The following is a 15,263-nucleotide window of genomic DNA, read 5'->3' as shown; positions in this document are numbered from 1 at the left end:
GTAGAACTTAAATTACGTCACTTTTCTGTACTGAAAGTCTTTTTTAAGGTGAGTTTATAGCAGCTCATGGCTCTGAGAGCTGAGTCAGGGCTGCAGAACAAACAACATTTCACTAAATTTTAATGATTTACTATATGCTGCATGCCATGCTTTGGGGAGAATCTTTAAAATATAATTTTGCCTTTCCCCTTTGGGCAAATAATTTTTCTTCAGCTTTCCCAGTACGTGTATAATTAATAACTTTGTTTACTGACAATGTCAACACTAACATATCTGTGATTTATAGTGTTTATCCTTTGCCTGTTTCCTATAGCACATCCTAAGATGCCACATAGATAAGAAACTGTATTTTAGGAAAGTGCTTCCAGTGGGAAGATAGGAGAAAAGTAAGAGTTTGTGATCACCATCCTGTTACGTTCTCTTGGCTGCAGAAGAAGCTATAAGGCTCAAATCATTGTGCTTTAAATAATTAGCTGAAACTTTGCTTTTTTCTCTGGGAATTTGCATGGAGTGGGAAAGGAAAGGAGCCACTGGAGGCTGTGTGGGGCTGGGGAGGAGGTTCAGTTCTGTCAGCTCTGATTTCTGGGCTGGAGCAGTGTGGGCTCTGTGTTCTTGCTCCCAGTCACACACTCAATCTGCATCGTGCACGCTTCCTGCTCTGCTAATTTGCTTAAACGATCATTAGTGTGATTAACCATTAGAGGAGTGATTTTGGAGCTGCTGATCTCCCTGCTGCAGCTTTGGATTGCAGCTGGAACAGAGGAGGAGAAGCAAGGTTCCCACATTTCACCTGTTAACTCGTGTAGAATTCCCCTGGCTGTGAGCAGAAGGAAAAGGCTTTTCGGGAGCCTTCGAAGGGTTTCCATGGACTGCTGGTGCCATTTCCAGAGCTCTGCATCATCACAGCAACCATAGCTATGTTAAACCTGCACTTGGAGTCCTTGGGTAAAGGACTGTGGGCTCAGGTGTTAAACTGGCTCTCTTGAAAAACTGGAACTCCTTTAGTTTCACAGGGGATTGTAGTTGTTGACTGTTGTTTTCCAAGGAAAAGGGAATATTCTTAGAAGTGCAGGAAAATGTTACAGATTAAAGGGAATATTTGAATTCTGGATGTGGCACTTGGGGCCGTGGTTTAGTGATGGATCTGGCAGTGCTGGGTTAATGCTGGGACTCGATCTTGGAAGTTGTTTCCAGCCTAAAGGATTCTTTGGTTTGCCTTGGAACTGCTCAGATGGGTAAAATGTCATTTGGAGGAGCATCTCTCCCTTGTAGGGATCCGTTGCTGTACCACCTTGCCAAAAATATTGTTCTAAGATAGTATTTTAGAATTATTGACTGGTGTTTATATAGGGAGGCTCCTTTGCCTCTGTTAAAGTGGTCACTGTTTCATTTTCTAATTTGATATCTGACTACTGCAGACTCTCAGAGCTTCCTAATCTATTCACTATTACTAATTTGTATCTTAAATATGTGAATGCTCTGAAGTCTGTTTCTTTTTGAGAGTAAAGTTCTTCTCTAAAATATCAAAACTTTAAATATTAGAAATTTCCTTGGATTTGAGGTGTTCACCTGGTCCATAATACCTGTCTTAATTTCTTTACCTTAAGGAACCCAAATTCCTGGGTTTTATTTAAGATAAAAGAGCGTTACTGCAGTCTGTGCTTTCCAGAATTCTCGTTCTGAATTCCTGCTGTTATCACAGGCATCATGTGCTGGGTCAGGTTTCAACATAAGAGATTGGAAAGATGAATTTGTACCTCTGCAGTGAGGCAAGAAACAGCCCCAGATTCCACTTTCAGTAAATCTGGAAAGCTGAAAGATTAATGAGAAGATTTTTGTGCAGTTAATGGCACAGTTTACAAAGATTGCTCCAAGTTTATCTTTCTGGACTTCAGTGGTTAGAATCCATTTAAAGATAAAAAAGTGTAAAAGGGAAATGAGAATCTCTTTTGGTAGAGGACCCCAAGAGCTCCTGTTGGGTGGTGACCCCTGGCAGGGTGTGGCAGCTCAGGGACAGGGAATGCTGACAGGGAAGGCAGGATCCCTCTTCTGGCAGTGTCCAGAGGCAGATGGCTGGGGGATTTAAGCAAAAGGCGAGAGGAGTTGTTATTTCCCCTGAGTAAATAACTCCTTCTCCAGGCAGATTGGGCTTTCCTCAGTGGTTTCTCCATTATTTATCAACCCCCCCATAGATTTCTTTCCTATTATTCCGTTTTCCTCTCCCACTCCTCCATGTAAACATCTCATGGCTCTGAGAAGACAGCACCTTTTTTCTTTATTTTGTGCCAATCTGTTCAATTTATTTGGATTTTCTTCTCCCAGCTTTGATGGGAAAGGCTGAGCCAGTGCACCCTTATCCACCCCCTACACCAGACATGTCTATCTAGGCCTCTGTTGAGTCCTTTGAGTTGTTTCCTTTCAGGCTGCAGAGTGTTGTTTGCTTGTTCCTTACACAGAAGCTATTATTGAAGTGGGTTGTAATTAAGGTTATTTTTGGGATTTGTAAATTAGAAGGGACTTGGATGTGAAGATGGGTCTGCATTCACTGAGCTGGAAAGGAATTGGAATTGATGTGTAGAGCCAGCCTGCAGAATTTGTGTCATTACAAGACAAAAACATGGAAAAGCATTAACTCTCTATATTTTCTTTTGAACTTGATCAGGAGAAAGATATTTTTTCTAGTGCCTGGATCCAGCAGCACCAATTGGTGAACATGAGAGGGGCTTAGTTGATCCTATAAATTATTTTTACTGTTCTCAGCCCTAGTTTGTCTTTTCCCCAAATGATCTGAGGCAATCTGTATTCAGTGAACAAACATCTTAATATTTGAAATTATCTTAAAATGTGTATCCTTCCTGGCCTTTGGAGCTTCTCAGTCTGCAGCACACAAATGAACCCCCCTACTGTGAGGGCTGCACTGGGAAGTAGTCAAAGATAAGGGATGTCAAGGCTTGCTGTCTTTAATTTGTCATGTCCTCTTTCCCCTTCTTATGGGATGAAGTTAGGAAATTCTTAAATACGTGTTCTCCTGCTGTTTCTCCCCAGGATCTCGCTGCCTTGTGCACTGCACAAACTTCACAGTGCTACTTTATTGAGAAAATATTCAATATTTGATATTTTTCCTTATTCAGGGGAGAGTCCCATGGTTTATTTATAATGCTCGGTTCAAATCCATATTTATTCCTGTTTTGGTATTCAGCTCCATGGCACCTGAATCATTCATAACCACTAATGAATGTGTTTTTGCTCTCTGCTGAAATGAAGTGGCATTGAATCCATTTTAAAAATTGACTGGGACACAGAAAAATTAAGAGGAAATGTATCCAGCTGTTATAGTGCCCAGTGTGAGACACTTGAGCATTGATTTTTCAGAATATGCATCCCATAATCTGTCCCTTCAGAGCTCTGACTGCCCTGGAGAAAGGGCTGACAGGCCACAGTCACCTCTCAAATGCTGGATTTGCTCCATAAACGTCTGTCCAATCCCACCAGCGAGGCAGGGCTGGGGAAGGCACCTGGGAATTCCAGGGAATGGCAGATCCAGAACCATTCATTCCCTCTTCACGGTGCCTGTGCAAGGCTGCAGTCCCTCTCTGCTTTCCAGGCATCTCCCTGTCAGCTTTGACAAAGTCAACAGTTTTATTATTATTATTATTATTATTATTATTATTATTAATCTTCACAAATCAAAATTACTTGAACAATTGTAAACTTAGGATTTGAGTTTTTGAAAGACTCGAGGAAGAAAATAAGAGTGGAAAATGTGCCATACTCACAATTTGTCCAATTATAAAGCATTTCTTATCGAGGTGTTTGGTGGAGGGGGGACTCAGCCCTATATCCACTGTATAAATCCATATAAATAGATCCAGAACAAACATCCCTAAATCCTGAAGTTACACTTTACTGTTCACAGTGATTGCAGCAGTGCTGCAGATCCCTCCACGAAGCAGTCCCAGGGTGGATGGAGGATCCCTGTTGGGGCTTTGTTTGGAGGGGCCAGGAGGGATCTGAACAGACACAAGAGGCAGCGTGGTGGGAACTGGGATCGAGGGTTTTGCCTGGAAATAGCTGGAAATGGGAAACAAGGCCCCAAAGGCTCTGGGCCTTGTCTTGCTCAGGGCTGTCTGAGACTTCTCCAGCTCGGCTTTGTGTGGAAAATGAGGGCTCTGGAATTCAATAAAAATTTCATTGCCTTTGGCGCTGCTGTAAGAAGTTTAAATTTTGATGAGCGTTCTTGTTATTCAGATGTTTCCATGGTACTTGGAGTAGATTCAGGGTCAAACAGGCAAGATATCTCCTAGAAGGACTGGGGAAGGAGAGCTTAGTAAAACAGAGAAATAATGAATGTAACAGTTTTACATTATTGATGCCTAGATTAAGGCTTTTACTTCTAAAAATCACCCGAGAAGTTGCTTTGAATGATAATCAGCAATACCCTCTGATAAGCATTGAGTGAGCTCTGCTTTAGTTTATTACAGTGGATAAGCTTTTCCATGTCATGTGGTTCTCATTTCCATATAGAAATCTCTTTTGTCATCTGTCCTTTGTCTGAGTTTCTCCTTAATTGGAGGAGTTCACCCCAAAAGCAGCAGGTTAATCTGGGCCCGTGCCTCCACAGGTTGTCAGAGATGTCCTCCCACAGAGGGTGGGCTCAGTCTGAGCAAGAAGGAAATAAATCCTTGGTGCCTTTGGTCATGGAGGGCTTTTACTGGGAGAACTGGAGGGGAGGTGACAAGTGCAGAAGATATCGAGGCCAAAACTCTCCCATAGAAGGAGACAGGAATCTGTAAATTTGTACATCTTCAGTCCACAGACAGTTGGAGTTTCCACCTGTGTGTTCCCCTGCTGTGGGCAAAACATCCCAGCTGAGGTTAGTGCAGGACAGGCGCTCCCTGGTGGGGCCAGATACCCTTGAGGCAGACTCAGGGGGCAGCTGGGGTTGGAAAGGAGCTCTGGAGACCATGCAGACCATTCAGGATCATCCAGGTGGGATTGGGATGTCTCCAGGCAGGGAAGACTCCACACCCTCCTGGATTGATGCCACCCTCGTGGAAAGCAGTTCTTCCTCACAGTGAGGTGGAACTTGTGATTTCATTTTTATACCCATTGCTTCTGGTCCTGTTGCTGAATACAACTGGGAAGTGTTATGGAAGCAGCTTTACCCTGGTCTTGGACAAAGGTCAGTGTCTCATCCCTGCAGGGGACAGCTGAGGGAGCTCTGGCACATGTTCCCCTGAGCTCGGAGCACGTGGGGATTCCATCCCTCAGCCCTGAGCTATGGGTGCTGTGGGTCAGAGCAGCACCTACCTGGTGCCCATCATCCTGAGACACCCAGGAATTCCTTCTGCTGTTCCTGTGGGAGCCTGGCTGTGCCTGTCCCCCAGGAGCAGCCCTTCCAGGGAGTTCCATGGGCAGAGGGGATGGTTTTGTGTGTGTTTGTGTGGGCACAGAGGTTCTCCAGCCCCAGCTTCCCTCTCTCCTCTCTTCTGCTGGTGCTCATCACCAGCGAGTCCCTGAGGGTTCATCCCTGCCAGGCCTCATCAGCCTCTGCCTAAACATTGTTCCCAACCCCACACCACAGGGAATGGCCCTGTAGTCATGGAAACATGGAGAATCCAGGCTCAACCCCAAAATTTATCCTGGTATTAGGGGTGTAAAATGATGGCCATCCCAGGGTGGTGACATCCATGACCACCATCAGCATTTAGTTTTGTAGAAGGGGATCTGTGTAATAGAAGTTAACTGAAATTAAATAGTTTGATGAAGGTTACTAAAAACACAAAGCAAAGGCATGGACAAAAAGGTTAAACAAATACAGGGCATGTGGCGTTTGTGTTCACAGTGAAAAGTTACCCTGGAAAGAGAAAAACTCACCTCCAAACCTCCCCAGAGAGCTCCTAAGGACAAGGAAAAGGAAATACTCTCCTGTTTATTTGCAAGTAAATGAATACAAAACTTTGAGTAATTTGCAAATAACATATAAATCATGTGATAGTTTTCTCCAGGCCTGTCAGAGCTGGGACATCTGCCAGGGACAGCACAGGGTCAGCACATGATGGAGTGTGAGGAGAAAGGGGTGAGAAGATGGCCTGAAGCAGAAAAGTGAATTCCTGCTGTCAGAGTTCGCTGCAAAATTGGAGACTTTTGTCTTAAATTGTATTTTATCTTTCCAAATAGATAGGGAGCTGGAGGGAGGCTGTACCTGAACTTGCAGTGTTAGTAAAATCTATTTCAGAGCAAACCCCTGAAGTGAACAGTGAGGAATCATCAGGACCAGATGGTCTTCACTCCACATTTCTCGAGGAGCTGAAGTGTGAAATCCTGAGTTCCCAAGAGTGCTGTGTAACCTAGCACCTAAAATCAGCAGACTGAAAAAAATCAGACTAAGAAGATTTGGTCAGTGTGACATGAGGGGTTTTAGAAATCTTTTGGGGGAGATCTCAGAAACTCTGTGTGAGTTAGTCTGATGTCAGGACCTGTTAAAATGACTAAAATTAAAATAAAATGCAATGTTCATAGATGATTGAATCCATCCATGTGTATTTTGTGTGGAAAAAGCTACCCTTTGTAATGGAGAACCTTTGCAGGATGTTGTTGCCCTTCCTTCCCCAGAAGCTTTCTGACAGTGTCACTAAGAGCCTCAAACCCTGGTGCTGGCAGTCAGAGTGAATTCCCTCCTGCAGGAAAAAGGGAAATTCATGGCTTAATAGGAAATCAGAGGGGGAATAAGGTGATGTTTTTATCAGTGGAGCTGAGTCTGCACTGCTCAGTGTGGCAAAAGGGATTTGGGGTGCTCCGAGTTCATTGGGGTTGTGGAAACAAATGGTGCTGGTGAGGAACCTTGGGAACAGCTTGTGGTGTAAGGAGCATGCAGGTGATGAAATGCCACTGGAGTTCAGTGCACTGCACGTGATTACACAGGGAAATACAGCTCTGCCACTTCCTACACTACTGCCATGGTCTCTGACTGGGGCTGGGCATGGCCATGAAGCACTGAACTTGGAAGATGGAAGTCTTGGAAAAATGCAAGATCTTAAAAGCCAAATGAAATGGCAGGAATTGTTAGGAAAGGAACAGGCACCTCAGTAGAAAAATCATTATGGGACTGTCTAAATCTGTGCTGATCCTGGATGTCAAATGGGACAAACAGTTCTTGTTCCCTTCTCTCTTAAACATAGCAAAACTCTTGGGTGTAGTAAAGCCAGAACGGGTATGGGATGTCAGTGGGATCATGGAGGAGCTGTGGGATGTCAGTGGGATCATGGAGGAGCTGTGGGATGTCACTGGGATCATGGAGGAGCTGTGGGATGTCACTGGGATCATGGAGGAGCTGTGGGATGTCACTGGGATCATGGAGGAGCTGTGGGATGTCACTGGGATCATGGAGGAGCTGCGGGATGTCACTGGGATCATGGAGGAGCTGTGAGATGTCACTGGGATCATGGAGGAGCTGTGGGATGTCACTGGGATCATGGAGGAGCTGTGGGATGTCAGTGGGATCATGGAGTGGAAAGGGACCTTAAAGCTCATCCAGTTCCACCCCCTGCCCTGGTCAGAGACACCTTCCACTGTGCCATGGTGCTCAGGGCTGTGTCCAAACCGGTTCTGTTCTGTAAATCATGAGTGCTTTGTGGGGAGAAGGATGGAAAGGAATGCTTGTTTCTCTTCACTGGTAAGAACCAAGAGACATCCCATGGTTGACTGACTCCAAAACATACAAAAGTTGGTAATTTTTTTCTGGAGGTATCTCATGTAGCTCATCCCTGTGAGCTTTAGTGCTGCTGAAGGCTCATCTGGAGCTTTTTAAAGGCAAAATCTAACCAGGAGCTGAAAACACAAAAATTTCCTCTTTCTCAGGAAATCCCTCAGCTGAGGGTTGTTCAATGTTGGGAGGGTATCTGGGATATTTCAGTTTTGTGTTTTCTGCCGCTCCGTCCCGGCCAGTGGCCTTGGCTGCCGAGCGGCACCGTGTCCCTTGGTGTCCCTGGACGTGGGGGCTGAGGCACAGCGGGCACCGGGCTGCAGCAGCCGCCCCTTGGCTCCGGGGCTGGGCAGGGCACTCAGCAGGGACATTGTGCACACTGGATTTGGGCACACAGCGTTAGGGGGCTGGGGGATGCTGGGCCAGCCTGGCCAGAGGTTTCTTGCCAATGTGCACTTGGTGTCTGAGTGGGGCTGACACTGATAGAGCAAGTGAAAAACACAGAAAGAAAAATCCTGCTCACGGCCAGGGTGCTCCGAGAGCTCACCATGTGCGCCCCTAGAACTTCCCAGGCAGTTCCGTTTGTGGATCCGTGTCCGTGAGCTCTGCCTGCCTGCAGGCCAAATGTCTGTGCCAGGCTGGAGCCTTGTGGAAAGCTTGGAACTTTCCACAGGAGCCTTGCTGGAGATGGGGCTGCTGCACGCAGCGAGCTCCTTCATGGCTTTGTTCAGGGACTGCTGGGTTTTACTGCAGCTCGTGCTGGGAGGGAATCCCATTTCCATCCCGACATGCAAGAATGAGTAATTAATTGTTTGGAGTATTATCCTAGGACAGGGATGGAGATGTTAGTCCTGTGTCATTCCTTCTGCACAGGAATGATACATAAATACAGATACAGGTATAGAAATATATACACACTAATTCCCTTTCTGCAGCACTGAGCATTTCTTTGTTAAGCTCCTGTTTGAGGTCTCCAGTTCCATGGCTGCATAATCCTGCATTTGCTCAAATAACCCATTCCAGCTCTTCCATTTTTCGTTTGGAGCCAATTTTCTGAGTCATTGATCATTTTCATTGCTCTCTTGTAAATCAGAGTTCATGTTTTCCTTCAACTGTGGGGCTGCAGTATCACGGTTGGGGTGTGTTGGGTGCAGGAGAGGGGAGGGAGCTGCTGCCAGGCTCCACAGGGGCATTTCTTCCATCCCAGTGTGATACTGGCACTCAGGGCCAGGTGGGGAGAAAATCCTTGTTCCTCAGGCCTTTTTCTGTGAACTTTAGCGCTGTTACCTTTATTCCATAAATCTGCAATGTATTATTTCTCTCTAAAGAAAAACCCACGTATTTTGAATTACAGCATGAATTTTTTTCTCTTTCTAATTGATCGATATAATTTTACATTATATTTGTTCTGTACTATTCATGCTTGCCTGGTTTCTTGGTCATTGTCTTAGCATTGAATGTTGGGTTTTGGTTTCTGCCTCTGGGATGTTTATTTGAGGGCTGGCCTCTGAAGCATGGATCCTATTTAGCAATTTCTCAATGAAAGCTTTTCAATGTAAATGTGAAATAGTTGTTTTAATTGAGCCCTGCCCTTGTGCCACCGCTGGAATCAGCTCTCCATGGATCTTCCAAGGAAACTGCAAAGCTCTGTGAAGGAGCAAATCGTGGCCGATCAGGTGCTCATTTAGGGCTGTTCCAGCTGCCTGAGCTGAGGTTCACAAGGTGTTGGAGAAGGCAAACCAGACCCCCTCTCTCAGCTTTGGCTGTTGAAGAAGTGGGGACGATTCCCACAGGCACCCCTTCTCCCTAGGCTTTAATTTTCTAAACTAGATATTAAAAATAACCATTTACTGCATTAAAGAATGTCACTGCCGCCGAAACTGTTCATAAACTGCGACCCAGGTTTTGCTGCAAAAAAACCCCTGTAGTAGTTTACATTTTTATAACCTTTTGGTGTCTTAGTATGCTGATTTTTGTACATTAATTTGACACTTTTCTGTATTTCTCTAGAGGAACCCTTTTTGTCAGCTTGTGTTTGCTTTGCAGATTTTATAGCTGCATATTAAGTGTGTTTTAAGGATATAACAGCCGTGCTCAGGGATTGGGAAGAATTTGTCTTGCCTACAACATAGTTTTGGGGTTTAAATCTCTTTTTTTCCCCCCAACTATTATCCATATACTTCTGGTGTTTTTTAAGGAAGAGTGTTATAACTCCCCATTTGAATTTAAAGTGTAATTTAATTTTTTTTTTTTTTTTTTTGCTAGATTCATTTGAAGAAAACCAACTAATTTGTACAACTAACTAATGGAATTAGAAGATAATAAAAAAATTCTGCTGCCAAACATCAATTCAAGCATTTTTTCTGTGTTTTGGGGAGGGACAGGAGGGGTTGGATTAACTGGGTGATGGTCATGTTGCAGTTTGATCCTTCTTAGAAACAAAATTCAGTTGTGAAAATTGCATTTAACTTTATAATGATTCTAATAGGATTTGGAGCATATCCTAATGGAATAGGTTGTTATCCCTTGAGGAGGAAATAAAATCCCTCTGGACCATTTCAGGCTGATATGAAATTGGGCTTTCTGGCAGAATGTCCATTTTAAATACCCCTGGTAATCCAGATTTGTAACTGAAATACAAGTGATCCAGCATCCCTCAGAAATGGGTTAGAAATGGAACTGGCTGGGAATGCTGGAGTCAGGATTATTTGAGATACGCTGTGAAAACGTGGCCTCTCTGCTTAACTTGGATTTGTGCTCTTTGGGCTGTGGGGAAGCTTCTGGAATGAGCAAATGCTTTTGTGAGGGATGGCTGGAGATACATTCCATGTCTGCTTGGTCAGGGACAGAAGTGTGGGAGGAGGAGGATGAGGAGGAGTGGCAGGTGCTGGGATTTCATTGGCTGACCTTGGAAAACACGCTCCTAATTTCTGGGGATGGAGGGCACGTGGAGGTGGCTGAGGAAGCAGAAATGGTACTTCAGTGTCATCCTGGACTTTCCTGGTTTGGAAATTGAGCCCTGTGGCTGCCCTAGGCTGTTACTGAAGTTCCAGTGCTGCTTCAGGAATAGTCCTGGAAGCGTTCCTGTCCCAGGTTGGACACTGGGGCTTAGAGCACTGTGGTCCAGTGGGAGATGTCCCTGCCCATGGCAGGGGTGGCACTGGATGGGTTTTGAGGTCCCTTCCAACCCAAACCAGTCATGGATTCTGTGACTTGAGAGTGTTGGCAGCCGCTGGTCGGTACCGCTCACTTTGGGTTTGTCGGATGCTGTGCTTGGACCAACAGCTGATTTATTGGTGCTTTTTAGAAGGAGAATCCATCTTTTAAAATGATCTTTACAACCTGTGTGTGCTGGTGTCCAAAGGAGACCATTGCTGTGCACTTCCTGTACAGCAGAGCTCCAGACCACTGGAATTCATTTCCATTTCCTTCTGATCACCGGTACTTGAGGAATGGGATCCATGTCCAGCATCCCTTCTTGTTTCCACATCACCTTGGCTGCAATTCCTGCTGCATATTCCTCAGCTCTTCCCATCCTTTTAGAGCTATTGGCTTAAAAAAAGCATCTTATTTTTCAAGTATTTCACCTTTATTGGGATGTAGCTTAGAGGTTTGAATCGACTGCTGATGTAGGTTGGATTGGGTTTTTTCTTAATCTTTTGATCACTGTTGTGATGAAAATATTTTCTTCAATCTCCAGAAGGGTGGCAGGGCTCCCTGGGAGGTATGAAATTCTGTTCAGGCATTTTGCCTTTTCAGGAATTGCTCTGTGCTGACATGAAGAGGGGCTGAACTGCCAAGTCCTCTTTGAAGTTTAATTGTGTGTTTGGGAGCAGAGCACACGATCTTCCCTTACAAATCTGGTTTTCTGTGGTAATTGGCTCGTTTGCTTGCTGGTTATCAATTGAACTTCTCTACCACAAACATCTGTACTTGCATTGTGTTAACGCTAAACGCTGACATAGTTAAACCAGAAGAGTGTGTTTGAAAAGCATTTATTAATTCATTAACTGGGAAGTAATTGATAAAGTGAGCGCTCCTCGTGTTATTATCTCTTTGTGAGCAGCTTGGCATTTGCTCCATGAGCCAGAAAAGCAAAGTCACTTTGAAAAAATAGCGTGTTTCAAATTCTTAATCTCCTAAATCAAAAGTAATTGAGAGTAGGTAGGAGAATATCTACTTCAATTTCTGTGTCAAAAACATCCCGACTCTTACGATTCAAAATCAATGCGTCTTTTCTGGATGATGTCCCAAATTGGAGCAGTATCAGTTGCCAAAGATGAGTTCTTTCCAAATGTCTTCGTTACAAGTTAAACATTAGTGGAGAACTCGGAGTCAGCACGTTCCTGTGGAACAGGTTGGGCATTCACTTCTGCCCTGTGAGGGAGGTGAGGCCCTGGCACAGGTGCCCGGAGCAGCTGGGGCTGGCCCTGCATCCCTGGAGGTGTCCAGGACCAGGCTGGACAGGGCTTGGAGCAGCCTGGGACAGTGGAAGGTGTCATTGCCCATGGCAGGGGTGGGATGAAATGATCTTCAAGGAACTGTCCAGCCCAAACCCGGCTGGGATTCCGTGATGAGTTTTTCACATCAGTTTTTGTGCTTTTGACTGTGACTGTTACTGGCTTGTGTCTCTTTGTGTTCCTCTGACAAGACTAATATGTGGCTAAGGAATTAAAACTCACCTGCAATGAATGTTTTAGAAATGGAAGCGTTGTACATTCATGGTAAAACAACTTTTCCAATTCTTGTATTCCCTTTCTTCAACTCTGCAAGCACCGCAGGAATCGATCTGTGCGCGTGAATACAGCCGGAGACAGAGATGGAAGGGAAATGAGAACATAAACTATTGATCAGGCAGGCTAAACAAAATGAGTCATTAGTTAAAAAGGGCTAACGATGAGCGGGCAATGATTGTCCCAGGCTAGCAGGGGATGATGCATGTGGGAAGGGCAGAGGCAGAGCGATGGATTTGGGTGAGGGATTTGCTGTGCTGCTGCCATGGTATTGATGCCATTTCTCAAGGCACGGCTGAAATTGCATGCAAATGATTGAAACTCCACAGGCTCCGGAGATGGATTCAGGCTGAGGGTTGTGAAGAATTGGCAAAGCAGAGCAAAGCAAACACCACTTGTTGAGCCACCCAAAATAAGGCTGGGATAGGGGAAGGGAGGGAGCAGTAGTAGCACAGCTTGTAATAAATAACAGTGCTGATAATAAATACCAGGGAGGAATGAAAATCATTTCCATAGAGAATAAAGTACAGCAATTTGGTGGCAAATAAAATCAGAAGAGAGTTTTCAAATGTCAGAGTTGTGTGTGGTGGTAGCAGCCATCAGGGCATAAGCACAGAAGTATCTGAACCTTTTTAAGGTGGAATTTATGGTGTGTCTGGTAAATTTTTGGGAGCATGGTATGAAAGGGATGTTTGAATTCACAGGCGGCTGGGCTCAGCCCCATCCAGCTTTTTGCTCCTGTGTGAGAGTTTGAGCAGTGAATGTACAGCTTTGTGTAGGTTTGTACCCTTACCTGAGAGTTAAACCACCTTCTTACTCTGAAGTATTTCCATTTATTAATGTTCTCTTTATTCATTTATAACCCAAAACATGAGGGGGGTTGGGGCAGCTGCTCACTTCCAGCAGTTTTTAGAGGTATTAAATCCACCTACAAACCTTTGGGATCATTTCAGAGGAGGGAGTAAAACATGACCTAGGATTCCTTATCCACAGCACCAAATAAACCCCGTTGAGAGGCCAAGTGTGTAAATTGTTTGTCTAAACCTCGTGGCCCTTCTATATTGACTTTCTTTGCTAAATATTAAAGGGCAAATGGCTGCTTTGGGCTTTCCTGGAACTCCAGCAGTCCGAGCTGGCAGCACAAGTAAGAGAATCACCCTGTGCTGGGAATGTAGTAAACACAAATAAACGGGTGGGTGCTCTCTAAAGAGGATACCGAAGGAATGAGTGCCTGCAGAGCTTGGTGCTGCTGAGCCAGATGAGTGCAGAGGCCCTGGATGCAGCTGGAAACTCCTGTGGGAGAAACTGTGATGTGTCTGTGCACTGGTCACTTGGCACTAGTGTCCCCAAAAAATGCTTCTAAATATATTTGATTGAATTAATCTCACTCTGAGGGCTTAAGGATATTTAAAAGGCAGCCAAGATCCAGAGTGACAACTTTGGTGCTTGTAAGTGAAGAACTTCTGTTCTTCGTAGAACTTATGTTCAGAGCTTCTGCTCTGCTGTGTTATAAATGCACAGCTCCCCTGCTGTATATGCATAAAATGTCATCACTGTGGTACCAAGGCACCTGGCTGCTCCTGGGCATCCTGTTCCTTTGGCTTCCACAGGCCAGAGAAGGAACTCGTGGGCTCAGTGCAGCACTCTCTGTTTGATAACCTCAATTCCTTCACAGGAACACGAGGCCACGCTGCCTTGGGAAAGTTTCATCTCGGTTTCCTGTCCATTTGTTTTTAAAAGTGATTTTTCATATAATTGTAGCTTTTGTTTTCCTGTTGACTTGAGCTCCCTGAGGTTTAACTTGCAGTTTATACACCTCAGTTCCATTTCTTCTTTCATGTAGACTCAGGAGGTCATTCCCAATTGGCTGCATCTCAGGATGGTTTGGGTTGGAGGGGACCTTAGAGATCATGTCATTGCCAGCCCTCTGCCGTGGGCAGTGACACCTTCCACTGGACCAGGCTGCTCCAAGCTCCATCCAACCTTGCCCAGATGTGGTTCTGGAAGAACTCCCAGCTTGTGTCAGTGTCTGTCAAACCTGAGCTGCAAATTGCTGCTGCCTTTGCTGCCCCTCGTGCTGCAGTCCATGCTTGGTGTCGAGCTGACCATGTGTGGGACCGGCAGCTCTCTTTGTCTGGCTGTAACAGCATCTTCTTGTCTTTCTTTCTTTCACCCTGAAGTTCCCCCCACGTTCCTGAAGCGCCCTGCGAACATCTACGCCCACGAGTCCATGGACATTGTGTTTGAGTGCGAGGTGACCGGGAAACCAGCGCCGACCGTCAAATGGGTCAAAAACGGGGACGTGGTGATCCCCAGTGACTACTTCAAAATCGTGGTAAGTGCATTGTCCATCTTGCAGGTGTTGGCCTGTCAGTTCTCCTACACACAGTCATGGAAATTGGGTTCTTCTGTGGAACCTGCCTCCCTGCTTTTGTCCTGTTAGTGTTTGGGGCCCAGAAGAGAAATGGTTTCTTGAATCCCTTTAATGTACCTTGCTTGTATTGTAAGAGCTGATGTCTTCATAGCTTGGACTTTCCAGGAGTGGCAAAATGCACTGTCAAGGTACGAGCTCACCACAAGTCCTGGCTGTGTGTGCTGCAGTCTGTGCTCCATAAAAATTCCAGTTCTAAGCAGGAGCTGGAATAGAAATGTAACTGAGCTGTGGACGGTGAGTTTGGCACGGGGATGCTTCTACAGGGAGATTTTAGATGCAGTGAAAGGCATTATTGAGACATAGCTGAGAAATTGGGTGTGTAGTTGGGTGTACCTGGGTTGTGGGGCTGTGAGGTTCAGTCAGGGCCCAAAATACCACCAGAACAGCTGAG

The 15,263-nt window shown here is 45.2% G+C and overlaps 1 protein-coding gene across 13 annotated transcripts in view; it reads left to right on the top strand.

The window, feature by feature from the left end:
- Positions 1-15,263, top strand: part of NEO1 (neogenin 1) — a 155,987-nt gene that overhangs the window by 84,288 nt on the left and 56,436 nt on the right. For all 13 annotated transcript variants that reach the window (XM_086848435.1, XM_086848436.1, XM_086848428.1 and 10 more), the window contains exon 6: positions 14,619-14,773. In XM_086848435.1, the coding sequence (XP_086704561.1) occupies positions 14,619-14,773 (155 nt within the window). The remainder of the gene's footprint in view (positions 1-14,618; positions 14,774-15,263) is intronic.

The sequence above is a fragment of the Cyanistes caeruleus genome, chromosome 13 (genome assembly GCF_971803275.1).
Source record: "Cyanistes caeruleus chromosome 13, bCyaCae1.hap1.1, whole genome shotgun sequence".
NCBI classification, from domain to species: domain Eukaryota; kingdom Metazoa; phylum Chordata; class Aves; order Passeriformes; family Paridae; genus Cyanistes; species Cyanistes caeruleus.
The sequence above is the reverse complement of the archived record's forward strand: the minus strand, read 5'-3'. Positions and strand labels throughout refer to the sequence as shown.